We start from the raw sequence: 27,734 nt of genomic DNA on the forward strand, positions 1-27,734 counted from the left end.
ACTCCCTGAAGTCCATCACAAATATGAAATCCATCAATTCTCCCCACGACCACAATTACTATGAATGAACATATTAATAGGCACATTTTTATGATACCACAATGCTTATTCTCTGCAATTTGCCCCAGCTTAGGAACAGTCACGAGTAAAATATAACTATACCAACTCTGAACCGCTTTGTCACTATATATAAGGAACGAACCTTTCATGATAAATAAATTTCGAAAGGAGAAAATGTAAAAGCATTTCATTTACTAAGTTCATTTACTACCACAAACCATAAGAGAGCTTTTTTATTCATACTTTGTGGTAACATGTAGCAGAAGCTGAGAGTTCAGGAAACAAAGCGGCTCTAAAGCTCTCCTAGTGAAAATTGCATATCAAGCATTCCATTTACTACCACAAACCATAAGATAGCTATTTATTCAGATTACACAGAGCAAGTAGCAGAAGCTAAGGGAGTTCAGGAAACAAAGCAGCCCTAAAGTTCTCCAACTAAAACTTACATATCAAGCATTCACTTTTGGTGCCCATCCAGCAATCACATGCTCCTTTGCAGCCTTGGTCTTGCAGAAAGATTCCCGTTCAAAAAGGTTCTGCAAAATGTTTAAGGTTTAGCAGGTTAGACGTCAAAGCATACTGTAGTTTCAAAAGCCTACTTGTAAAAGCATAGCAAGCGACTCAACCATTATAAATAACAAGTGCATTCTGATGCACCAAGCAAGTTCTCTGTTGGGTACCAAGCTATCGTGAGCATTTGGGATTAAGGCTAGAGTAACCATTTGGGTACTAAAGCTATTGTAACCATTTAGGCTGTTAGTATAGATTTTCCACTTTCCAGGCCACCAAGAGAGACTTCACCAATCGATCTCACATCCAAGTCTAGTATCCAACAATGTCAAGAATCAAATAAAAACCTGAGAAAATTAAACTAATTCAAACTGATTGACCTGGTCTCAGTTTCTCGATAGTAAAGGGGAAATTTTCATATTTTTTCCACCTAAATTACAATTTCTTTTTTGAAATCACCCAAATTCACTTTCATCAAAACACCCTCTGACTTTCTAGAGTTATGCCATTGCACCTCCCCAGCCAACCCAACTGACTCGATCGACCAGTCCATCGACAGGACAGACACTGTTCAGGTGCATTTTGACAATTCCATTGCCACTGTTGTCTCAGCAACCAAATGGACTGCAACAACAATGAAGATGACTATTACGACATCTTTTGTGTCACAGATCCCACAATTTGCACTCATTAACCATTGCCATGTTGTTTAGTCACCCACAACACTGGCAAACAGATGAATTTTTTTGAAGCAAATCAGACAACATTGTTCAGCAAATGGAGACACAAACCAGAGTTTAGCCTGCTGGTTCACCCACAATCTTGAGTCGCAGATAGTACAGGAACTCATCATAGCATGGTGCAAAGTTTCATTAAGTTGCTGGGATCCTAAATGCTTGCCAGCTTTATTTGGTTGCTTATCTTTTCAATAAAATTTTTTATTTGATCTTCTCTGTTTGTTTGCTCTTATCAAAGTCCATTTCTTCTTTGTTTACCTCTCCACCTGTGCTGCCTCTAGAACTCTTCAGCTACCCTCTCGAAATCTGTGTCAGGAACTGACACTTGACGCCAACATTCTGAATGGAGATTCAGTATTTCTATTGTTCATGTGTAAAAGTTTTAGAGATATCTATATAATTGAATCGCCAATCATGTCAGAAACCTAAATCCAAGTAACATATTAGGCAGCCATCCGTGTTTTCAAGGCTCACAAGGTGCTCTCCTCCCACCTTTAGAACTTGAAATTGCAGAAATCTTGGCACATTGGTATGTGCTGACTTGTGTTCTACATCAAGGGCTTTGCTTTGACTGCAGAGGCAATTATATTGGCACCAGCATCAGTTTTCATCAATGTGAAGCAATTGGTTGATATGGCACCCCAAACCCAATGCATTTGCTTGATGTCAGTGATGCAACACAAGTCAACCACACACGATGCTACCTCTATGGGCTAGGCAATCATCACCACAACCAATATGTCAACCATCCTAGTTTTTTTGCTACTGTGCACATGGTGAAAAAGAGTAATAGGTGAGGTGAGTGGATTGTTTTGCCCCTTCAACCCTACCTGAACAGTCATTCTACTGCCATAAGTTAGTTGTTTTAGTGGAATCAACAACTTTGTGCTTTTTTCTTTTCCTTTTTGTTGCTGTTGTGATGGAGGTTGGTGGGGGTGGGGGCTAAAAATGAAAATATGACATCTAAAAAGAGACAAAGTCACAAGATAAAGATCTTGTATTGAAATGCAAGAAAAAGAGTAACTCTAAACAGGAAAAATAAAAATTCCACAGACAGGAATCTAGAATCACACCTTCATGTAAGCATGAACATAGGAAAGATTCTCTGGGACCTTCCATCCTTTGAAATGATCAAGCGCTACCACTAGATGGAACAACTTAGGTGCCAAGCTCAAGTCAACAGCAGAAATGTTGTCACCATTGATATATGGGCCCTACATAAAGTATAAAAACCAAAAATTGAACCAGAGTAAAAGGACTATAGGCTTGAATTAGGTTTTCAATGAAGCATAACTCCAATTATTGGACACTCTTCAAACAATTGATAAAATACGATATGTGGGAGTAAACCTAATTATTCTCACTTAAAATACTAGCTAACTTTGGATACTATCTTCAGTCTTATACTTACATGAGCTTTAAGATGTTCATCCAATGCCTGTAGCTCATCAATCAGAGCTTGTTCCGATCCATCATTGGCATCTTTGCTCTTCAAGAACTTAACAAAAGAAGAAAAGATTTTTGATCCCCTGACAAAGATGGTAAAAAAGTTTCACTGCTATGATAGTTGAATGGCCTTTTAAACAGCCACATTTAATATTATGAAATAACAAAATAAACAATAGTGAATTTGTAACTGCAAATAAATGAAGAAAAATTGAAAAGCAATTTTAATAACACTACATACATAGTAAGTAAGAAATCAATAAAATCAAAATATTGAACAAGTTTGTTCTTCCAGGTAACATTCAAACAACAACTAAGCTTTTATCCCACTAAATATGATCGGCTATATGGATCCTCCTACGTCATTAGGCCGATTCATCCCCTCCTATATCAAATCTTTTTTTATTTTTCTCTTTCTCTATTAATGTATGTATTTGTGATGATCTCACATAACCTAATTGGGACATTTATTGGACACCTAAGTATATGTTCATGTCATCTTAAATGTGTCTCTCAAAGTTCTCCCTCAATAAGCACAACCATGACTTTTTCTCTAATATTCTGATTTTTTATCCTTTTCATTCACGTATGTTCACACATCCACTTTAATATCTTCATCTAAATAACTCTCATCTTTTGCTCGTGTGCCAACATTCAACTCTATATAACATATAAATGCATCGTTTGTAAAAAATTCTTTTAATCTTCACAGGTAGCTTACAAAGAATATCTGACACCCTCCTCTATTTCAACAATCTTGCTTTATCCTATGTAAAACATCTATCCTTTTTCAAAAAAAGATCTTAAATACTTAAAGTTCTCAATTTCAAGTAACTCATATTTACCAATTATTTTGTTGCGTCCAAGGTTTAAAATTTCGACCTGTGCCGAGTTTTCAGTCCGGACCGGAACGATACGGTTTCGGTACCGTATCGTGTCGTGCCGATATAGTTTCTGTATTTTTAAAATATAAAATATATTAATTAAAAACTAAAATATTTAACATAAATATTTAAAAAATAAACAAGATAAAAAATAATCTTTTAAAAAAGGAAAAGATATGAAAATAGATAAATAAATAAATAAAAATTTTATTATAATTTTTAATTAAAATAAATAAAATATAAAATTAATTAGTTAATTTTATTAGGGTTTAATAAAGTCTCTTTAGATTATCTCTATCATAGCTAGGAGTTGATTAAAATAATTAACCTAAATTTAATTTAAAAAAAATCTGAAATCCGAAACCATTCGCGAGCCCGCACGACTTCGGCGCTGTCGCGGGGTTACGCGATCAGCCATGGCCGCAAGGATTGCGTGACTCCTTCGGCACGACCACGTTGGCCATGCGACCCCTCTGTAGTGATCGCAGGGTCGCATGATGCCTCCGCGACAACAATGGAAGGGTCGTGCGACCCCTCCGCTACTGTTGCAGGGTCGAGCGACCCCTCTGCTGTGACCACGGGGTCGCGCAACACGTCACACCTGTCGTGGGTCTAGTGTCGGGGTCGTGCCGGTCGCCGAGCGGAACCAAACGTTTCGCCCGTTTCAACCGTTTCGGCACAGCACTTTAAACCATGATTGCGTCTAATATTACTAAACTTAAATTTCATTACTCCACTAAACCTAAAATCTTTTACTTTTAGTGTTGCCACGAAGATTCAAACTTAGCATTTCCACCCTTCACATGTCTCATCGACCAAAATAATGTCGCCTACAAACCTACAACAATATGCACCACAGTAACATTCAAACAAAGAGAAAATTACAGTATTGTCTATGAAATACTTCATCCTTTATACAAATGTGCAAACTGAAAGTGGTAAGGTTTACCTATACAAATATTGTTGATAGTGATATTATTTATGATATATGTTTTGCTGTTGTTTGTTGTACAAGTTGTAATCTATCACCATGACTAGCGGATACATAATGAAATAATCTAACAACAGAAAAAGAACCATGGTAGAATGAATATGAATCAACCAAATCAATATAGATGAAAGGTACAAGTGTTTATTCTCCAGGTACCTCGTTACTGGTATCTCTTTGGCTTCCAAAACAATTCTTTATCACAATTTTGACTTTATAAAAAAAATCACTTCAAATAAGAACAACAATCAAGCTAAAAATTTCAATTCTGGTTCTTCACTAAAAACACAGAAATTAGAAAGCACGGAAGAAAAGTTAATATCCATCATACAGACTTTTCTGCCTTGTGGGTAGAATGTCTGACACTTCCCCATCGATACTGTAGACTATCAGTCAAATCAAACACAAACCACCTGTGTCTCGGACAAAACACAAATATGGACGTTCAAGGTCATCAACTAATCTAAACAGTATCATTCCAGATTCGTTTACAAAAGGACCCATAACAGTTCAATAGTCTAATCTAGGTTACTGAAAAATGAATTACAGAGCTCCAGAACAAAAACATTAATCACACGAACCTCACATTGTTTTCATCCTATCAACAGTTGTAAAATCCATTATGGCATGCATCAGTATATGAGCCTATAGCAGCTTATAACCAATTGTAACAAACAGAACCAACAGAAACAAACAGAAAAACTAAACTGAAAAAAAAATCTTACACTGACGAGTACTCCTGGGGAGCAACGAGCGGAGGGTTCGGATATTTCTCCTCCAAAATTTGGGTGATGACATCTGAATCGGGAACCCACTGGTCATCATCCGCCTTCAGCACCGGAACCTTACCTTCTGGGCTAATAGCCAAGAACCTAATCCAACGACATTAACGATAAGAAACCTTCTCGTGAACACAAGCTAAAAAAATAAACCCTCGTCATGAAACATCACGCTCAGTTACCAATCTGGCTTGTTGCTAACATCGATCAACTTCAGATCGTAGGGAATCTTCTTCTCCTCTAGCGTGAGGAGCACCCTATGACTAAAAGGACCTGTTCATTTTGCATGGACAAGAGATCAATGATTCTAGAACCGGCACAAGGCGACGAAAGAGTACGAGGGGGCTTTACAGTCGCCGAGGGTGTCCGGTGCGCCGACGGCGGCCTTCACGCAGACCTCGACGGCTTTATCAGAGACGACGGCTGCCATTGTTCGGCGAGGCGGAGGGTACTGAGCTCCGGATCGTGCGCACGCGACGGATGTGAGACAGCTACTAGGACGCGATGATGGTCTAGAGAATTCTAGTCGATGCATTTTAAACAGACCAATTTGTGTGGTGTGCTACTCCTGCGGAGTATGGTGCGAGGCTAAATAGGCGCACGTGTTTGACGTTGATTCGATGATTTGTCATTAACAACAAACGTTTATTAATTGTAAAGCGGCCCAATTTCGGCCTTTTGTTTTCATTTTGAACAAAAGGATAAAAGAGTAATTCAATTACGAATCCAATTATTGTGGTCCCAAATTTGGCTTTTTGTAAAGGAAAGGATAAAGTAATTAAAGTGTTCTGGGTCCAAGCCAACTTTAAAGTTGTCCTTTTTCGGCTTTTACAACGGAAAAAAATTACTCAAAATATGAAATAGACAAAGGATTTAGAGTAAGTTAAATATTGGGCAAAAGTAAATATTTTGCGCATATTTTTTAAAAAAATTATCAAAGTGCATTTTTTCTTAAAAAAATTGGCACTCTATTCAAATTATTTTATTACAAATAATCTTAAATTAATTTTTAGAAATTATCTAGAAAATAATCCCTTCATTAAATTAGTATAAGTTTAAATTGTAAATTTAAATAATATTTTAAATATATTTCTTTAAAAAAAAAGAAAAGGAATTTTGATATAAAAATAACAACTAAGTTTTTATCCCAATAGGCATGATCAATTCAAAGGATTCTCCTATATTATTTGGTTCAATTATTCACCATATCTTCATTTATATTTAAATAAATTTATATTATTTTATCATTACTAATCAAATAGTATTCAATCTCCTTCTTTTTTGATTAATATGTATATTTGTTATAATTTGACATCACCTATATAGGACATTTATTTGTTACTAACTTTCTCTCTAATATTTTTTTTATATTATCTATCCTCATGTTTATAAATTCACCTTAACATCCTTATCTATCTTTATGACTCTCATCTTCTACCTATGTATTTGATTCATAATATAATATAGAAGATATAATTATGATTTTATAAAACTTTTCTTTAAGTTTTAGCAATACCTACGATCGCACAAAACACCTAACATTTTAATTTATTTCAACTATATTACTTATTCCTATATAAAACATATGTATTAACTTCTCTGTCATTTTATAAAAATAACCCTAAATATTTAAAGTTCTTAATATAAATAATTTGTCAACTTTTATCTTAACAATTATTTTGTTACGTCTACTATTACTAAACTTAAATTTCATATATTTTTTTTTACTCTATTAAGCTCAAAATCTCTTCCTTCTAATATTTTCTATTAATATTTGAGCTTAACATTTACTTCTTCATAAGTCTCATAAGTTAAAATAATATCATTGTAAATAACATGTACTACGGTGATGTGTTTTGGATATGTCTAGTGAGTTCATTCATAACTAATTAATATAAAAAAAGGGACTTAGAGTTGAGCCTTCTAATATTTTCTGTTAATATCTGAGCTTAGCATTTACTTCTTCATAAGTCTCATAGGTTAAAATAATATCATTGTAAATAACATAACTATGATAATGTGTCTTGGATATGTTTAGTGAGTTCATTCATAATTAATGTAAAAAAGAACTTAGAGTATTATCTTTATAGAAAATTCTTTGGTTAATTTGCTTAGAGTTTTCACTCTTATTATTGCATCCTAATACATATCCTTAAGTGTTTTAATATATGTTATATTAATATATTTTTTATTTAAAATTCTTCATATAATTTTTTATCCATAAGTTTTTTTAGTTCAATGAATATCATATGTAAGTCTTGCTTCTTTTCTAGATACTCTTTAATTAGTTGTTTGAAAAAAAGTATAATTTCTATCGCCGACCTTATAAGCATGAATCAAAATTAATTTTTGGATTACCTTGGTCTCTTTCTTAATCTTTGTTAAAGTTTTAGGGCATTCGCCTATTAGTTTAATGTCCCTATAATTCGTATAATTTTATATATCTCATTTTATTTTATAAAGGGGATTAGAGTACTTACCCTTCATTGATAAGACATTTTCTTTATTTTAATATCAGGTTGAATAACTTTGTAAAACATTCAATATCTTGCATCCCCAAGTACTTTTATACCTCTATTGGAAAATTATCCAGTCCAATTATTTTTTTCTATTTTGTATCTCATTTCACGCCTGTTATACTTTTAAATTTAAATTCTCTAATAAAAATCTAAATTTATATTCTTCTCTAACCTACTTGAATTTTCTAAGTCAAGTTGATTGTCTAAACCTTAATTAAAAAATTGATGAAATACCTCTTCTATCACTTCTTATTTCATCATTTATTAGTACCTTATTATATTTAACTTCAATACATCTTATTTAGGTAAGCTTTTTTATTTATTTTCTCTCTCACTTTAGCTATTCTTTAGATATCACTTTCCCTTTTTTCTTTTTTGTATCGAACTATCAATATAAATGTTCGAAAGCTTCATTATTAGCTTCACACCTTGTTTCTTTTTGTCCTCTTTATTAGATATTGCATACCTTTTTAAGTTTTATTCTTTTTTACATGTGTGTAGTAACTTATAGATTGTTTGTTTTTTTTCATTATTTTCTCTTATACTTTCTCATTTCAACATCAATATTCTTTATTTGATGGCATTTATCCTTTTGACTCACTAAGTAACTCTTAACCACTATTTTAAATTTGATATTATCTTATTCCATATCATATTCAAATCATTATATATTTCCCCTAATAATTGTGCTCCAATCTTTTTCTTAAAGATACTTTATTTTCCATCTTTTTCTTTCGAAGTCATATGTCTTTTTCTTCTATTGATACTATGCTTGAGCTACATATCAACATCACTAATTTATATCGAGTAGTTAAGTTTTTAATTATGAATGACCTTATAAAATTTTTTAAAATAAAATTATCTCTCTTTCTAACTTAAGAAAGTCAATTTGTAAGTTAATGTTCCTACTTTTGAATATAACAAGTGTTTTTTTTCTCTTCTTCAAAGACATATTAGCTATTCAAAATTCATATGTTATTGTGAAATCCAATATACCTTTTTCTTCTACATTTCTTATTCCAAAATTATGGCTCACACATGTACTCTATCATATCCACATGCATAATTTCTTTTTGCTGCTACTATCTTAAAAGTTATAATCTTATCTTCCATCCTAATGGCTTTTACTACTTTGTCCCTTAATAAACTATCTATAAAAATATTTATTTTATTTTTCATTTTAGTCTTTCTTATATACCATAAATTTTGAGTTCTCTATAATTTTGTCATCTCCATACCCATTTTGTCTCTTATAAATATAAAATATTAATTCTTTTTCTAATCATTATATCTTCTATCTTATTCATAACTGAAGTCAATTTGTATTCCTATAATGTCTATATTTATCCAATTAAAGATGTGAGAATTCTTACATATTTAACATTACACTTCTTATAAAGATATAGTAATTCTTGTTGAAATATTATAGTCAAACTCTATAATGCATTTCTTCTTAGCAACAATATAACATTAGTACAATAATTTATGTTTTATGGCAACTTAATACAATATCCTTTATCTAAGCTTGGGGCCGACTATGATAATTTTTTTTTTTGCCATGACAAAACTACATAAATTTTGTTATATTTTTTAAAAAATTATTATGAGCCATAAAATTTATAAAATAAAAAATAAAATATATAAAATAAATTTCAAAAAAATAATAAAGTGATATAAATTTCCTTTTAATTTTTTAAAAGCTATTATATTACGTATAAATAAAAAATAAAGAGATTATATAAATTTAAATATATATATATAAGTTTTTAAAATTTGATGTATTTTAAAAACTTATAATTTTTTTAAAAATAATATAGCTTGAAGCCATACATAATTTTGTAAGTTTAAAAGCAAATTAATTTATGCCAAATATATCATATCTTTCATGAATGTTTTGTTGGACAATACAAACAATCTGTTGCCGAAGATTTTAGGAGACTTAGTTGAATTTAAAACTTACACGGAATTTAAATTCAACTTATAATCGAAATGACCTGAGCAGATAATCTCATACTGCCAGCAGGGGTTGGTTTCCGTAACATAACGGAGCTGAGCGACAGGGCAGGTCTGCAGAGCGGTAGAGCAGGTGTGCAGAGCGGCAGACCAGAGCGACCGGCCAAGTATGTAGAGCAGAAGAGCATGGCAGGTCTGCAGAGCAATAGACCAGAATAGTAGGGCAGGTCTGTAGAGCAGAATGACCAGGTCTATATGAGCAGGTCTGCAGAAAGGAATACCAGGTCTGCAGAGCAGAATGACCAGGTCTGCAGAAAGGAAGACCAGGTCTGCAGTGGGACATACCAGACAGTAAGGTCGGGCGAAAATTTCGACCGGGCAAGCTGACCGAGGCCTGCGAGTAGCGGTTTCCTTGAAACAGATTCGCCCACCTCCGGCTGTGCTTCGAGGTTTACTCGGGTCGTCTGTTTCTATGTGGTAAAATATTGGTTGTTCCGCTTGGGCAAATTTAGCCCCGACCGGTCTAGCATTCATGTGCGCAGGTCGCGCTCACGCACGAGTCAACTTGGTTCAATGCAATCCGGGTCTTGGATTTGCACCTCCCCCCTGCGCACCCACGCATGAGAGAGAGCCTCTCTCCATGCATTTATTCACATCCTCAATGTATGTGAATCAATATAAACCAACAAACTTGCCTTGAAACTTCCAATGTGGGACTAAAGTCTCATTCACAATGGAGCTTATTCTCTTCCACCTCTTCTCCATTCACACTTATTCAACAATCCTCCACATGAATGGAGATAGGGTATATGATAGCATTTAGCAGTTGAGTCAAATATAGGATAAGTAGATTTTACCCCTTGAACCTTCCCTTGTGAAGATCTGGCCGTTGCATACTGGCTGATAGTAGACACAATGTCCTTGAACTATACTGCCGTCTGTGTAAGCAGTGACAAATCTCACCCAAGACTCTCCCTGATACAACTCAGTTCTCATGAGTGTGTTTGTTCTTGGCCATGAACACGCCTGGTTCTGTGAGAAGCTCTAAGAATTGTGCCTTCAATTCTCTTCGAAGCGGCCCCACTTCTTTCTCATATAGGTGATCCATCAAGAGTTACCATCTACTCTTTTTGGATCATTAAAAGCTCATCGGCTTATCCTGCTATAGTCACTGTTTCATTGGGCTACCCCCCCCACAGTGAGTCTAGTCAGTGCAAATTAGTTGTCCCTTTGAACCTAGTTCTTGGGATCTCCAGTCAGTATAGGTTGGGTGTCCTCTGCACTGATCGCTGACAATGGCATCCAGCGCATTCCTTGTGATGAGCTTGCAACTAACTCTCGATTTAACCCCTTGGTTAGCGGATCCGCTAAGTTATCCTTTGACTTCACATAGTCAACAGTGATAACTCCAGTTGAGAGTAGTTGTCTAATGGTATTATGTCTACGACGTATATGTCTAGACTTCCCATTATACAGATGACTTTGTGCCCGACCGATTGCTGATTGACTATCGCAATGTATGCAAATCGCCGACACAGGTTTCAGCCATCGAGGAATATCTTCTAAGAATTATCGTAGCCATTCAGCCTATTCACCGCACTTGTCAAGAGCCACAAACTCATATTCCATCGTGGATCTGGTTATTACGGTTTGCTTAGAAGATTTCCAGGAAATGGCGGCACCTATTAGAGTGAAGACATATCCACTTGTAGACTTAGAGTCTTTTATATCAGATATCCAACTTGCATCGCTGTATCCTTCCATCACAGCAGGATATCTTGTGTAGTGTAGTCCATATTCACGAGTATACCTCAAGTACCTCAGTACTCTTGTTATCCCTTTCCAGTGCTCAACACCAGGATTCACTACAAGAAAACATAGCTTCAGAAACAAATTTTTAAAACGAAAATAAAATTTGTTTTAAATTTTAATAAATTATAAACGGATTTGCTACGGAATTATTAATCCGTTCTATTTTAAAAAATAATAATATAGAAAAATATTTTTTAAATGAAATTTAAAATAAATTAAAAACAAAATTTATAAATTAATTTTTATAAACAAAAATACATACGGATTAGTAACCAAATTTGATACCAAATCCTATTAGTTTATAAATCTGTTTTAAAATATTTTAAACAAAAATAAAATCGGTTTATGATTTATATAATTGAAGAAAGAAATTATTAAGTAATTATAAATCTATTTTATTTTAATTAATCAAAAACCCAAACCCTATTCTAATATAAAAGTTTGCGTTTTTTCTCCCAAATCCTTCACGGCTGCCGACGCGACTTTTTCTCCGACTGCACGATTTCTTCTTCGACTGCACGATTTCTTCTCCGGCTCCACGCGATCTTCTTCTTCGATCCCAAATCAGGAACAACTCTAAGGCAGGCATGACTCTGACTTAAGGGGCAAGCAATCTTCTTCTCTGGTCCCAAATCACGCACGACTCTAAGACAAGCAACGCTCCGGCTTAAAGCGCACACGATCTTCTTCTCCAGAGTTCTTTCCACGATCCACCGAACAAGCTCAAGTTCAGGTAATCCTAATCTTCTTCTCCATCCTTCTCCGTCCTAGAATGTGCACCACTAGTTGCGTCGTACTCATGCGATCGAGGTCATTCGCATGACCTAATCTCACGGTGGTTGTCGCACGCGACGCCAATCGCTCGCACGACCTAATTGCAAGGTGGTTGTGCCTAGCCATTGCCGCAACCACCACATTGGTTGTAGCCTTGGTTATCTTGGTCGATGCCTTTCCACTGCCGTAGCCTTGGTCTCTCTGTCATTGCACACTTTTTTTCTACATGTGTTGCACGCTTTGTTTGCCCCGTATGCAAGATTAAACTCTACTGTTTTTTTATATTTACTGTTTTATTAATAAAATTATTTTTTCAACCAGATATTATTATTGCAATGTTTTATTATTATTGTTTTCTTTGCGCATACAAGTTGTTGTCCGATTGAAGTAGTAACAAAACTTGATTGTCTAGGTTCCTGTCTAGCTTAATTACTACCCAATTAGTCTTTTAATGTAATATATGTTTTTAGAGAATGATTAGCTCTAGCTTATTTTGTTTATGAAAAATGTTTGTATATTTTTTAAAAATATAGGAAATATGTCTACAAATCATAATTGGATGTGGCATCAAAATATCTTCATCGTGAGTTTATTGATGAGGTAGACTGGGGATATGAGGTTGCTGGAGGTGACAGCAAGGTCAGGGATGTCAGCAGATAAAGTCTCAGCTTACACTTGCTTGGTCGAGGATAACCCCATCGCAAATCTGAGGGCATTCGATTCCCTTTTGTGTGAGTTATTCTTCTTTCCTTTCATCACATTCACACTGTTCAAAGTTAAATTCATTATTTAAAAGATCATACTTTAGTTTATGGACGTTTGAATTATGTGTATGGTCTAGCTTAACTTTCGTAACATTATTTACTATCTTATTTTTTTACAAGTATTAAGATGTATAGTATCTTCATGCTAATCATTTACTTGACAACTGAACGTCATGAGCTTAATCAACACTCATAGTCACCTGTAGCCAAGAAATCTCTTACTATAATTGATTTATTATCACCACAAGTAAGCTTCTAAGTGGTTAACTTTCTTTAAATTGTTTTCAAGGCCTGGGAATCCTTCAAGTATGTACCTTGGATTAGTAATTGAAAATGAAGAGTGCAGGAATTTGATTTTTCTCATTGGTGTATGATTCATCAACTATTTGTTTTTTGGGGAATGGTAAATATATATAGATGAATTTAAAGAGGCTATACATGCACTAGATGTCTACAAAACGGTAGATGTCTGCTCTTTGAGGAACATTCTCTCAACATTAGGCTCACATCCCTCAAGACGACATTGGTTATGAGTTTGCCATATGAGAAAAATCATACAACTGATCACTAAGTAACGAGCCTTTGTCACTCATCCTTTGCCACAGATTTGCCTATGGAAAGCTCAAAATAGACTTGCTATCTTATGGATCTCAGATCTGATACTGATCCATCCGCAAATCCTGCTTCACAGATCTAATATGTCCTTTGCCACGGATTCATCAGCTATTTGTATTCATATGAAGAGTGCATTAAATGTTCCTCTCAACTTATAGCAACCTTGGATTAAATTTAAATGTTTCTCATTAGAGATTTGTTTGCTTGATTGGAAGAAGAGGGTACTTTTGTTTACCATATGTTAATGATTTGGGAAGTTTTAGAGATGTATGAAAGGCATGACTATAGTTGAGAGGTGGACGGAGCCTATGGGGGAAGCAATGTGGATATAATAAAATATTCAAGAAATTTGAGGTGTTCTTAGATCCGAGTGTATATTCATAACAAACGTGACAACAAAAAAAAGGAAATGTAGTTTACTAGGAAAGGCACAAGAAGCATAGTTCATTGGGTTGGTACTGGTATCAATATGAGTGGCAAAAATTTATGCTCACCCTTATTGGAAAAGAATGATAGAATTGATAAAGCACATTTGGTATTCAAATTGATGTGATCACCTGCCCAAAATTATGTCTCAAATCACAGTTGAACTTGGATTCACAATATTCATTATAGATTCGTTGTCTCTATGTCATTCTTTTTTGCGGTTGCTGCTAATTCACCTTTTCCCCTTCTCACTTTATATTATTTTATCTCCTCCACATGATTGACACACAAAATCAAAGGATGAGTTACTTCACAAAATCAAAGGATGAGTTACTTGAAAAATATCTTACTTCGGCTAGTTCTTAATGCCATTGGCTAAGGAAAGCTCTGCCTCAATCAATCCTATCAAAACTGTATGGATTGTGGCATAATAATGCTTACCTATGTCTTGATTGACAATTGGAGTGATATGTTTTGCGCAGTCTAATACTAATTGACAATTAAAATCATTCATAGGGTAATGAATGTATTATTATTATTATTATTATTATTATTATTAAGATATATATTGTGATTATTAGTACTACTATCATATTCTTAGGTAGAAATTGCAATCATAATTCATAACAACCAATATCGTTGTTGCAGCAAAATGTTGAATCAGATGATCTGGTGAAAATATTGGTACTATTTTCAATATTATTAGTACTATTGAGGTATCTATTTTGCTATTAATATTATATCCTAAGGTTGAGATTGAAATACGACAATCATGATGGTTGGCCTTTTCTGCAAAATTTCTATCAGATGATTTGGTAAAAGTCTTTGTACTAGTTCCAACTGTTTATGAGTTTGCAGCTCTTGGATCCAATAAATGACTAATTTGCTCTCTTACTGTTGAAGCATGTGATTTAATGCATTCTATACCAATTGTTTGTGTCTAATACCATTCAATTGTAGCAAAAGATGAATACGCTCGCCCCCAGCGCCCCCACCAGTGCCTAATACCATTCAAGAGCCTTACTCTTATGTACTTTTGGTACTGAAATAACTAAAAAAATTCTTCATTGAGTTGCAGCTATGGTGACATCGAAGGAAGGGAAATGCTATGCATTTACTAGCTTTGAAGCACTGAAGGAGTTGTTCCTTTTGAGGTAAGATGTCTTCCCTAAATGAACTTCTTTCTATTGTTTCATCCTCATGTTTCCATTAATTGGATTTGTGAGTATATACCCTAGATTTATGTTAATATTATAAAGACTAGCTCTAGTTTGCAGATAGACCCGATACCACATTATTCAAATAATTTAAGCATCTGATAAATTTATTAAATATTTGACATTTAGATATAAATTTAATGTATCTCATTTATTCTATTTTATATTGACATATATTATGTATAATTGTAGAAAAAAGATTTGGGATGAATTTGAGGTTTTTGAATGAATGCATAAAAGAAAGTAAGGTATTGGAGAGTTTGTGGATAACAAATCAGCTCGAGTTAGTGTAAGTCAACATAATTAATTATTCATAAATTTTTTATTATCTTATATTAATTCTTACTTGTTTGTTTTCATATTTGTTAAATTAATATAAGCTATTGTAATATGGACAGGAACAATATAAAGAGAGACAAGATGTTGATGATCAGTCTACTCAGTCTTCATTAAATCTAAAGTTATGATGTGATGTGGTGGACGACCCATGCAACACTTTAGAAGATCATACAATGGAAGTTCCAATGAAATGTGCTCCCATGAGAAGAACAAGGAATTATCTCAAGAAATTGAAGACATGCATACTACTAGCAAAAGGATGGAGGAAGAAATTACTGAAAGCAAAAATAAATTAGAATTCATTATCAAAGAAAATAGACAGATGGAAGAACAACTTATCCAGAAAGGTAGACAAAGAGAAAAAAAAATCTAAAGGAGATGGTTCGTAAAATGATTCAAGAGGTGGGATATACAAATCATTTATATCCAAGAAGATCTGGTCCCCGTGAGCGTCGTGATAAGTGAAATAAAGATTAAATTACTTTATCTTTGATTAATGGTTAAATGTATTTAGATGATGTGAATATTTATTTATTTCAATATTAATTCTACGATACTTTTCCATTAAAATTAATTGTTTTAAATATTTTTAATTTGTTTGAAATGCGTGATTGTTAAAAGTATTATTTGGATGAGAAATATAAAAATATAATATAATATAAATTTAGTAATAAATTTAAAAATGATTATATATGGATTTATAAATAAAATTATAAATGGATTTATAAACCGATTAAAATTATATTTGATATGTTATTTGAGACAGATTAATTACGGATTTAAAACAAAATTTAAGACAAAATTTATATACGAATTTATAAACAGAATTATAAATAGATTTATAAACAGATTAAAATTATATTTGTTATGTAATTTGAGACAGACTAATGACGGATTTAAAACAAAATTAGAAACGGAATTTATATTTTTTAATTAATTTCATTTGGTCAAATAAAAACAGATTCATAAACAGTTTTTCATTCTGTTTTTGAAATTAGAGACACAATATTTCCGTCTTAAATTTAGCTACGGGACTTTCACTAACGGATATTTGAAACGGAATATTCCGTCTCAAACATTCTTTAGAGACGGAAAAATGACTTTCAAAGACAGAATTTTTCATCTCTGAAACCCTATTTTCTTGTAGTGATTACTCGTGTATCTACTCAGTTTCCTTACTGCGTAGGCCAAGTTTGGTCGAGTACAACTCATCAAGTACATCAGACTTCCAATCACTCGAGAGTACTCTATCTGCGAGATACTTTCACCTCGATTTTTCGATAGATGTTGACTCGTATCTATCAGCATTCGTGCCAACGCAGTATTACCCTTGGTGAATTTCTCAAGAATCTTGTCCACGTAATGGGACTGACTAAGAACAAGTCCTTCTGTCGTTCTAAGAATTTTGATTCCTAGAATCACATCAGCTAGGCTCATGTCTTTCATGTCAAGTCTTGAGTTCAACATATCTTTAGTGAATTTGATTATCTTATCATTGCTCCCAATGATAAGTATGTCATCTACATAGAGGCACAAGATGACATAGGTACTCTCTGTGGCTCTCATGTAGACACATTTATCACATTCATTGATCTTGAATCCACATTCCTTCATGACATTATCGAATTTCTCATGCCACTGCTTTGATGCTTGTTTTAAGCCATATAATGACTTTACCAATCTACAGACCTTGTTTTTCTGTCCTGACATAGAAAACCCCTCAGGTTGGTCCATGAAGATTTCCTCTTCTAAATCCCCGTTTAGAAAGACTACCTTTACATCCATTTGATGTATTTCGAGATTCCATAGAGCGGCAATAGCCAACAATACTCTAATAGAAGTTATTCTCGATACCGGAGAGTATGTATCGAAGTAATCAAGGTTTTCTCGTTGTCGGTATCCTTTAATTACCAATCTGGCCTTGTATTTATCGATTGTGCCATCTAATTTCATTTTCTTCTTGAAGATCCACTTGCAACCTAGTGGTTTACTTCCGAAGGAAGATCCACAAGTTCCCAAGTGTGATTTTGCAAGATAGATTCTATCTCAAATGCAATTGCCTCTTTCCAGTGAGGTCCATTAGAAGAGCCTACATCTTCTGAGTAACTTTGAGGCTCACTCTTCAACATGAAAGTGATAAAATCCGATCCATAGGATTTTTCTACCCGAGCTCTTTTGCTCCGTCTAGGCTCAACCTCCACGGGTTCCTTGTTATCATCATCTTCTTCTTCACCTTGTGTTTCGTTTGCCTGTTTTGAGGAGCTAGCATTCTCTCGGGTCTTATACGGAAACACATGCTTGAAGAATGAGGCATTTCTCGATTCGATTATCGAGTTCGTGTGTATCTCCGGTATGTGTGACTCATATACACAAAATCTATATGCAGTGATGTTTTATGCATATCCAATAAATATGCAATCAACAGTCTTTGGTCATATCTTAATCCTTTGTAAGATGGTTGCCTTCCATTCCACAACTCATAAGGGCTCTTATCTATTTTCTTCCGGGATACTTTATTTAAAAGATAATTAGCTATTAACACAGCTTCCCCCCAGATAGACTCTGGTAATCCAGAGTTTAATAGAAGAGTATTCATCATCTCCTTTAGAGTTCGATTCTTTCGCTCAGTAACTCCGTTTTGCTGAGGAGTATAAGGAGCTGTTGTTTCGTGTCTAATCCCATGTTCAGCACACAACTCAGCGAATGGTGACACATATTCACCGTCTCGGTCACTTTGAACCACCTTAATTTTCCTATTAAGTTGGTTTTCAATCTCATTCTTATATAGAGCAAATTTCTCTATAGCTTCATCCTTACTTTTGAGAAGATACACATAACAATATTTTGTATTATCATCTACAAAAGTGATGAAGTATTTATTACCACCACGTGTTGGTGTACCTTTTAGGTCGCACACATCAGTGTGGATTAGGTCAAGTGGTTCATTAGTTCTTTCAATATGTTGAAAGGATGACCTTGTCATTTTCGCTTCAACACAAATCTCACACTTGTGTTTTGGGTCAAGGTGGAATGTAGGTATGCTTTGCATATTAATTAATCTACGCAATACATTGTAGTTAACATGTCATAATCTATCATGCCACAAACACGAAGACTCAAGCATATAAGTCGAAGAGCTCTCAGTTTTATTTATCTTAGGCCTAGTCGACATTACATTAAGCTTAAACAGCCCATCAAATATATAGCCCCTTCCTATAAACACTCAATTCTTGGACAATACAACTTTGTCCGACTCAAAGACAATGTGAAAGTCATGCTTGCTTAACAGAGATCCGGACACTAGATTCTTTCGAATCTCTGGAACATACAACACATTGTTCAGAGTGAGATCCTTGCCCGAGGTCATCTTCTGCACTACTTTTCCTTGGCCCACGATGTCCAAGGTTGCTGAGTTCCTCATGAACAGTTTGTCTCCAGTGATTTCCTCGAAGTTGTGGAGCAGCTCCTTGTTGCAGCACACATGTCTGGTGGCTCCAGTATCGATCCACCATTGTTGCGGATTTGAACTGATCAGGTTCAACTCAGAGACCACAGCGCAGAGGTCGTCCATTTATGATCCCTCGTTCAGGATGGCCTCTTGCTTCTTATTCGGCTTTCTGCACTCCGAAGATTTGTCACCCACTTTATCACAGTTGAAGTACTTCCCAGAGAACTTCTTCTTGCTAATGCCTCCTCTAGGTCCCATCTTGGAAGACTTGGGGTTCTTCCGTTTCGAGCTTTGACCGTGCTCGACCACGTTGGCTTTCACAGTAGCCTGAGAGAACAGTTTCCTATCTAAACTCTTGTTGTCTTCTTCGATGCGAAGTCTAACAATGAGTTCCTCCACATTCATCTCCTTCCGCTTGTGCTTCAGGTAGTTCTTGAAGTCCTTCCAGCCGGGAGGCAGCTTCTTAATGATAGTAGCCACCTGGAAGGTTTCACTCAGAACCATCCCTTCTGAGTGGATCTTGTGCAAGATCACCTGAAGCTCCTGGACTTGGCTAATCACCGTCTTGGAGTCAATCATCTTGTAGTCCAGGAATCGGTCCACGATGAACTTCTTTGCCCCTGCATCCTCCGTCTTGTATTTCTTGTCCAGGGACTCCCACAGCTCCATAGCCGTTCTCTTCATGCTATACACAGCGTACAGCGAGTCGGCAAGGCAGCTGAGGATGTAGTTTCAGCAAAGGAACTCAAAATGATTCCATGCCTCCACTGTACTAATGGTCTGCGCATCAGCATCCTCAGCTCGCTTGGGAGGGTCCTCGGTCAAGAACCGAGCCAGATTGAGCGTGGTCAAGTAGAAGAGCATCTTCTGCTGCCACCTTTTGAAGTTCAGTCCGCTGAACTTTTCTGGCTTTTCCTCATGACTGATTGACACAGTTCCAATCAGGGCGGAGGGGGCCTGCACGTGTTGAGTCTATTGCACCTCAACATTTTGTTCCATGGTCATCTCAACAGAAACGAATATGTTTTAAGATTGTTGGACAATACAAACAATCTGTTGCCGGAGATTTTAGGGGACTTAGTTGAATTTAAAACTTACACGGAATTTAAATTCAACTTACAGTCGAAATGGCCTGAGCAGATAATCTCAGGCTGCCAGCAGGGGCTGGTTTCCATAACACAGCAGAGCTGAGCGACAGGGCAGGTTTGCAGAGCGGTAGAGCAGGTCTGCAGAGCGGCAGACCAGAGCGACAGGCCAAGTCTGCAGAGCAGAAGAGCAGGGCAGGTCTGCAGAGCAGCAGACCAGAACGGCAGGGCAGGTCTGCAGAGCAGCAGACCAGAACGGCAGGGCAGGTCTGCAGAGCAAAATGACCAGGTCTGTATGAGCAGGTCTGCAGAAAGGAAGATCATGTCTGCAGAGCAGAATGACCAGGTCTGTTCGAGCAGGTTTGCAGTGGGACAGACCAGACAGTAAGGTCGGGCAAAAATTTCGACCGGGCAAGCTGACCGAGGCTGCGAGTAGCAGTTTCCTTGAAACAGATCCGCCCACCTCCGGCTATGCTTCGAGGTTTACTCGGGTCGTTTGTTTCCCAGGATACAACGATCGACCGTGAACTCCACCAAGCACTGGCGAACTGAGTGGCACCCGAATGCTACCACGGGCACTCTGCCGAGCAAGAGTTGCACGACAGAGGAGGGAATGTGGAGGAGAGCTTCTGCCTTCTTTGCTGTGTTATCTGCGTAACCTTTTGCCTGTGGGAATCCGCTGTGTTGATTCTGCATAATCTTTCTTTAATGCATCCGTTACACAAGCAGCAAAACGATTTATGTGGCAAAATGTTGGTTGTTCCGCTTGAGAAAATTTAGCTCTGACCGGTCCGACATTCGTGTGCACAGGTCGCATCAAGTCAACTTGGTTCAATGCAATCCGGGTCCTAAATTTGCACTCCCTGTGCACCCACACGTGAGAGAGAGTCTCTCTCCATACATTTGTTCACATTCTCAATATATGTGAATCAATATAAACTAACAAACTTACTTTGAAACTTACAATGTGGGACTAAAATCTCATTTACAATGGAGTGTCTTCTCTTCCGCCTCTTTTCCATTCACACTTATTCAACACGCTATTTTTCTAAATTTTTAAATTCTATATACATATTAATTTTTGGCACAGCACAACAAAAAGATAATAATATGATCGTCACTCACAAAAAAAAATATTGATTCTCACTAAAAGAAAATTTTAAATTATATTAGTTCCAAAACTTATCTATTATATGAGATTTTAGTTTTAATTATAATTTAATAATACAATCTATTCTTTATAAAAAAACGGACTTTTTAAAAATAAAATTATAATTATCATAATAATAACTTATTAGACTTTTCTAAACTAAATTAAAGAACTTTTTAAAAAGTTTCAATTAACAATTTAAATAACTTTTAATAAAAGTAAATTATGCACTATGTTATTCGCTTCAACTGAAAAGCACTTGATTTTGTCAAGTGAAAAGGTACAGTTACGAAGTGAAGGTACCTTTTTAGCCAAATCAGACAACGATTACTGATTTGTTTTTTTTTCAAATATTGTCTGTTTGATGTTGATGTATTTGTTTATTTTGTCAAGTAGAAAGGTGAAATCGTTATGAAGTGTAGGCATCTCTTAGCCTAATCGAGCGGTTGTTGGATTTTTTTTCCTTCCATCATTATTGTTTTATGATAATATATTTCCATGTTTGCATCATTCTCCTCCATTAAGAAGGACTTGACTGTTGAAAAATTGCGGAAATTTTCTTTTTGGATTGTCATTTCTAAGCATAAGGAACACTTTAGTAACCCTATCTAGTACTATTTCTTCATTAATATATTCTTTAGATGCAATGGTGCAGCAGTTAATTAGGCCTTTAAAAAAAAATCTCTAGTGGGATAATAATTCCAAAAACACTGACAGTTTAAATGAGTTTTCACGAGCGCTTTTTGATTTGTGGCTGATAAAAAATTTTATGAAATTGGATTAATCATCTTTTTTTGACTTTACAAGTGTTTTCTGATTTACACTAATAATTGATAAAAAAAAATTGTACGGTCAGATTAATCAGGATTAATCGGTTAAAAAAAGTTGAATATTTGAATTTTTTTAAAAAATATGTACTTTATTCTTTTATATATTTTGATTTTGAGATATTTTATTTTGATTGTCAATTCCAAAAAAAATATATTTGTTTATTGAATGACAAAATTGATGTTTTATTGAAATTATATAATCTGTTATTATAATCAATTTCCTTGTAATATTATCAAAATAAAGTAATGTCCAGTGATTTATAAATTTGTAAATGGTTGTATCATCTCCGACAAATCGACAACAACACACCAATACTCTTAATTATTAATAATATTTTATTAAGTGTTGTACTTTTTATTACAATTTTAGAAAGGGGAAGTATAGATTGTTATATTATCTCTATCTCTTATATTCGATCACCTTTTCTCACGGTTTCGGAAGAGATATTTAGTGAATTATTCATCGATAGGTCCGAGAAATCTTAGTCTTCGAGTAGGAGTCGTCGAAAACTCTGAACCAAATAAATCCTTAAGTTCGTGTCTTTTTCTATTTTTGTTTATTTCCTTTTCCCTGTCTACTTTTGTTTTAAAACATAAAAAGAAGAATGTTTAAAAACCACTTAATTCATCTCCTACTTCATGTGCGTCTCGATATATGTAACAAAACTCTCATACCGAAGTCAAAGTTTCTCTCTTCCTCTGATCTTCTAACTCCGAAACTAAATTACTAATCAGGCCGGCCCATCCAATCCTACACAAAACCTTAAGTTCCTTACTGAAAGAACTTGGGCATTCATTCCAAACAAAAATATTTCATCATTTAGGAAATCAATATCTAGATATGTCATTTTCACCACATATTATCCTAGCTAGTATGATGGAAATTTTTACCTACCATGCATGATCAACTAAACTGCATGCATTTCATCAATTTTGACTTGTATGCTGAATTTCACAACAACCTTCAGCAAATTGATGAGTACAATTATAAAACTAGAATTGTATGTTAGGACTTTATGTTCTATGTTGACACCTTTTACTGTTAGATCCTTTCTTCAGACTGGAGTAACTAATGACACCTTTTATTATTTTTTGGATTTTCCCAAGACATTACCTGAGCCTTGTGCTCATCTTACATTGGACTCCATGTATATTGACTTCTTTGAAAATCCACATCCTAAAGTAATGAACTCAATCGACCTAAGAGCCCAAGACAATGCCTTTTATAAAGCAATTGCTGGTTGCATTCTACCCTTAGGCACTCAAGATCATTCTGCCATCAGACTCTATCTTCTCTTGTATACTCTTAAAAATCGACTTAATATTGACATGGGTTTATGGGTGTTTAAACTATCATTTAGGGTCTACATGGCACACTGTCATGTCATTACTTCATTACTAAAATCCTTTGACATTAAAACTACAGTAGTCAATATCAAATCCATATCCACTCATTTTGACAAAATTGGCATCCGACAGCTATCCTTAGCTAGGATAAAAGTAGTTGGTCAGACTTTAGCTTTTAAGGAGCATCATCCACATGCCCCACACGTCGAGGAGCCTAAGGATGAGGAGTCAGTTGTTCAGTCAATTGCCAAGCCCACTGGTGCTCCCATGAGTCCACTCTTAGAAATACCTCCAGCTCCCACAGCCCCTCCAGAGTTGGATGATATACTAGTCTTCGGCAAGAGATGCACAAAGAATTTCAGCAGACAGACAAGCGCTTCGACTCGCTCGTAAAGTAGTAAGAGTGATCATGAATCGGATTGATTATGTTATTAGGATAAAAAATTATTCGGTTCTACTAAATCAGATAATACAATATCAGAACCTACATTCAGCCTTATATCCGACGATTATTATGTATCAGATATCCGACAAATTATCAGTTATTTGAATATCCGACCCTATATCCAATGAAATATAAAATATAAATATAAAACAATAAAAAATAAAATATTTTAAAATAATAATAGACATTACTCATTACACGTTGTAGTAGTTAATCGCCAGTAGTTGTTACAACGTGTAGCAGCTTATCGGCAGTAGCTAGTATAACATGTAGCAACTTATCCGCAGTAGCTATTACAACGTGTTGCAATTTATCGACAGTAGTTACTATAAGTAGGAATGATCGCGGATCGGGTTGGTTCGATTATTTGGATAAAAAACTATCCGACCCTACTAGATCGGATAATATAATATCAGGACTCTACATCCGATCCTATATCCGGTGGATATTTTTTTTTTTCAATTCGATTTGGATCGATATAAACGAATTTATCGATTTGACGGATTAACTATTTACCCCTATAAAACAGCAGTAGGACATGCTTGACTTTCTTAGAGCTTGGCATATTAGCCAGCAACAGCCTCCATCATCTGACTAGATCCTGATTTATCGACTTGACTATGGTTATGGTACTTATGTTTTGTCTTTTATGTTTGACTACTTGCTATGGTACTTATTATTATCCTTTTGCACTTGATCTATGTTTGAGTAATTGTTAACATGTTTGCATTAGAAAAAAGTTTGAAAAATATTTTTGAAAATACTTTGGAATTTTATTGGAAAACTCTATTAAAAATTATTTTTTTCAAATACTTTTGAAAAATATTTTTAAAAAACACTTTGGAACTTTATTAGAAAATTCTCTTGAACTTCATTTACAAATGTATTCGACAAAGATGTTTTAGGTTTTTAGTTGTGTAATATGTATGTCAAATAGGGGAGATTGATTTAAAAGTTGAGCTGGGAGTAAAATAAACTTAGAAAAAAATTTGAACTGAAACTTAGACTTAGATTAAAGTTAAGTTTAAGTTAATTATCCCAAGTTTGGTTGAACTTTTAACTTAAAAGTATGAACTGATTACTTACCATTTTTGCTAAAAGATAAGTTGTTTAAGTTATCAAGTCTTAATTTAGTTTAACTTAAACTTAACACTGTATTCTAAGTTTAAGTTAGCAAATATTTCTGATCTTAATTTAAATTTAACTGCTTTGAGCTAAAGTTAAGTTTTGTTAAAAAGCACATTAAACTTTGGTAAAAATAGAGTATATTCTTTATTACTCTAAATTGTATTGTCGATATTAAAAATGAAGAGATTATTGGTGCAGTCAACACCGACAATAGAACTTGTATTTTAATGTCTAGCAAAGGATTTCAAGTTAGACATTATGTGTTTAATATGTGAGTTAAGTGTGCAAGTCACTTAACATAAAAAGTCATAATGGGTCCGGAAGATCGAACATTAGGCATTAAAAAGACCTAGTAGGTCAGAAGAACCGGATACTATGTAAGAGAGTCTTAGTGGATTAAATGGACTAGATACCAAGCAGAAGAATAGATAAGCTAATATGACAGAGCACTTGATGGGTCAGCTAGACAGACATCAAGTAAGGAAAGTCTTGATGGGATTAGACATTGAGCAGCAAAAGAACTCCAAACAAGTCAACTGGACCATATATTTGGTGGATAAGTAAGGTAAGTTCTAGAGAGACCTTTCATTTTGAAAGGACGTGTCCTAGTTGGGATAACTTTAGGCGTTAGTCCGTCCCAAGAAACCAACAGAAGTTTCATAGTTAAGATCAAATAGTCCTAACTGTCAGATTAACTTATGCATAATTATATATTTCTAACTCTATTTTGCAAGATTATTATTGTTGGTATTGTGCGCTAACTTTGTTTTATAGAAAAAGAGTCTTTGGTTGATCAAAGGATTATGTCGACCGAGCAAGGTGATTCGGTAGACCAATCCAAGCAGATAATCACATACCAGATCCATATCCATGCAAATTAAGAAGGAAATAAGTATTCAGTTGACTAATCGGGTGGATCAGACAATCAAACACACATGGAAAGAACATATCAGATATGATCGGATCAAAATAATAAAGGAAATCTAAGTCTAGTCACCTGGATAGGTGTTCAGTCGACCAGACAAGCAAATTTTACGGGATTGATTTGATCAGATCGAAGCAAACAAGGAAAGATCAAAGTCAAGTTGTTTGATAAATGATTTAGTCAACCAGAAGGTTCAGTCGACTGAACGATTTTCAATCAACCGAATGAGACTTTAAAAGAAGCCTCAAGATATGAGGCTCAACATCATACATTCAATTCTGTCATCAATTCCTTCCTCGTTGTCGATAAGTTCATGCAAGATCTTATGCTACTATGTCGAGATGTCATCTGATAACCTATGTCTACATACTAATCCTAAGTTGTCAGCAAATTTAGTTTTTGCATTTAAATTAAAGAGAGTAGCTTGTTACTATTCTCTTCATCCTTATATGATTTTTTTTCCTTCTATAAAGTTTTTCGGAAAGGACAATATTAGTGGATTGTCCATTTAAAAATTGTCTAAGGGATTGTAAGCTTTGGAGTGATAGTCATTGGACTACAAACCAAATAATCAATCGAGTTCTTGTTTTTAGTTTAAAGTTGCTTATAGATTTGTTTTGTAAAAGAAAAGAAAAGAAAAGAAAAGAAAAGAACACCCCTTTATCGCTAAATTTAATCCTACAATATGTTTCCTAATTGATGAATGACCAAGTCGACTGATTGCATATGTATATTTAGTCGATTAGGTAGCCGACTCAAAAAACTTATCGAATTGTGTTTTGATTAACCAATCAATGCAAGTTGGAGGGATCACTCGTGAAGAAATTGATGGAAACAATCATGATCCATATGATTCTATCAAGGTCAATAAAGTAATGGTGATTGATAGTCGATAGGTAAACCCTAGATAAAGTTATTGTTATTTTAAATGGAGGAAACACTCGTCATGTGTTGGACTCGGTCGGAAGTAGTATATTGATGGTCTCAAACTAGTCAATTTATGGGTGTCACGCGAGCAAGATGAGGTCAATGAAGGAATTCCCACGGACAATTATGCAATAGATTGATTAAGTTATTAATTAATTGATATATGATTGTTGAGCCTCATTGTAAAACCCTACCTATGTTATTAGCTTCTTGTATCTACTACAATGCTCTTGTAAGAGTCCTATGACTATGTTACAATAGAAGAGTGTTCAGTTGTCATCTAGATATTTACAGTTCGATTTTCAATTATAATATATTTGTAGAGATTTTTCCTCCAAATGAGATGCGCAACTAAGGGATATTGGACTTTTAGACCATCTACTATGAGTGCTTCCCAATTTACTCTAATGACTAATAATTTTTTTTTATAAAACTAGATCGATCATCTTGAATTTAATGTTATCCGATTAATTATTTTTTTTTACAATGATCTTGTAAGAGGTTAGGTCTGTATAGGGGTGTCAAAAATAAACCCGACCCGACGACTCAACCCGAGTCGACCCGAAAAAAATAAGGTTCGAGTTGGGCATTTTCGGTTTTGGATCGGGTTTGGATCGGGTTCGGGT

At 34.7% G+C, this 27,734-nt stretch overlaps 2 protein-coding genes across 4 annotated transcripts; one reads left to right on the forward strand and one right to left on the reverse strand.

The window, feature by feature from the left end:
* Positions 1-263: 263 nt before the first annotated feature.
* LOC122006961 (probable glutathione S-transferase DHAR1, cytosolic) lies at positions 264-5,926 on the reverse strand. The gene is made up of 6 exons (XM_042562668.1): positions 5,756-5,926; positions 5,587-5,677; positions 5,351-5,497; positions 2,719-2,836; positions 2,381-2,521; positions 264-596 (listed from the first exon to the last, which is right to left on the reverse strand). The coding sequence occupies exons 1-6, from the start codon at positions 5,832-5,834 to the stop codon at positions 510-512; spliced, it is 663 nt and encodes a 220-aa protein (XP_042418602.1). The 5' UTR covers positions 5,835-5,926; the 3' UTR covers positions 264-509.
* Positions 5,927-12,132: 6,206 nt separating this feature from the next.
* LOC122006962 (uncharacterized protein C4F10.09c-like) lies at positions 12,133-16,393 on the forward strand. Of its 3 annotated transcripts, XR_006118811.1 has the most exons (5): positions 12,135-12,421; positions 13,067-13,193; positions 15,346-15,421; positions 15,677-15,773; positions 15,883-16,393. XR_006118811.1 is itself a non-coding variant. In XM_042562670.1 (4 exons), exons 2-4 carry the CDS (start codon positions 13,076-13,078, stop codon positions 15,935-15,937), a joined length of 249 nt encoding a protein of 82 aa, XP_042418604.1. In that variant the 5' UTR covers positions 12,133-12,421; positions 12,996-13,075; the 3' UTR covers positions 15,938-16,393. The 3 variants fall into 3 exon arrangements, 2 of the variants coding, with proteins under 2 accessions (XP_042418604.1, XP_042418603.1); XM_042562670.1 differs by lacking the exon at positions 15,677-15,773 and having other exon boundaries at positions 12,133-12,421; positions 12,996-13,193; XM_042562669.1 differs by lacking the exon at positions 15,677-15,773 and having other exon boundaries at positions 12,134-12,421.
* The last annotated feature ends 11,341 nt before the right edge of the window (positions 16,394-27,734 follow it).

The sequence above is a fragment of the Zingiber officinale genome, chromosome 7B, assembly GCF_018446385.1.
Source record: "Zingiber officinale cultivar Zhangliang chromosome 7B, Zo_v1.1, whole genome shotgun sequence".
Classification (NCBI taxonomy): Eukaryota; Viridiplantae; Streptophyta; class Magnoliopsida; order Zingiberales; family Zingiberaceae; genus Zingiber; species Zingiber officinale.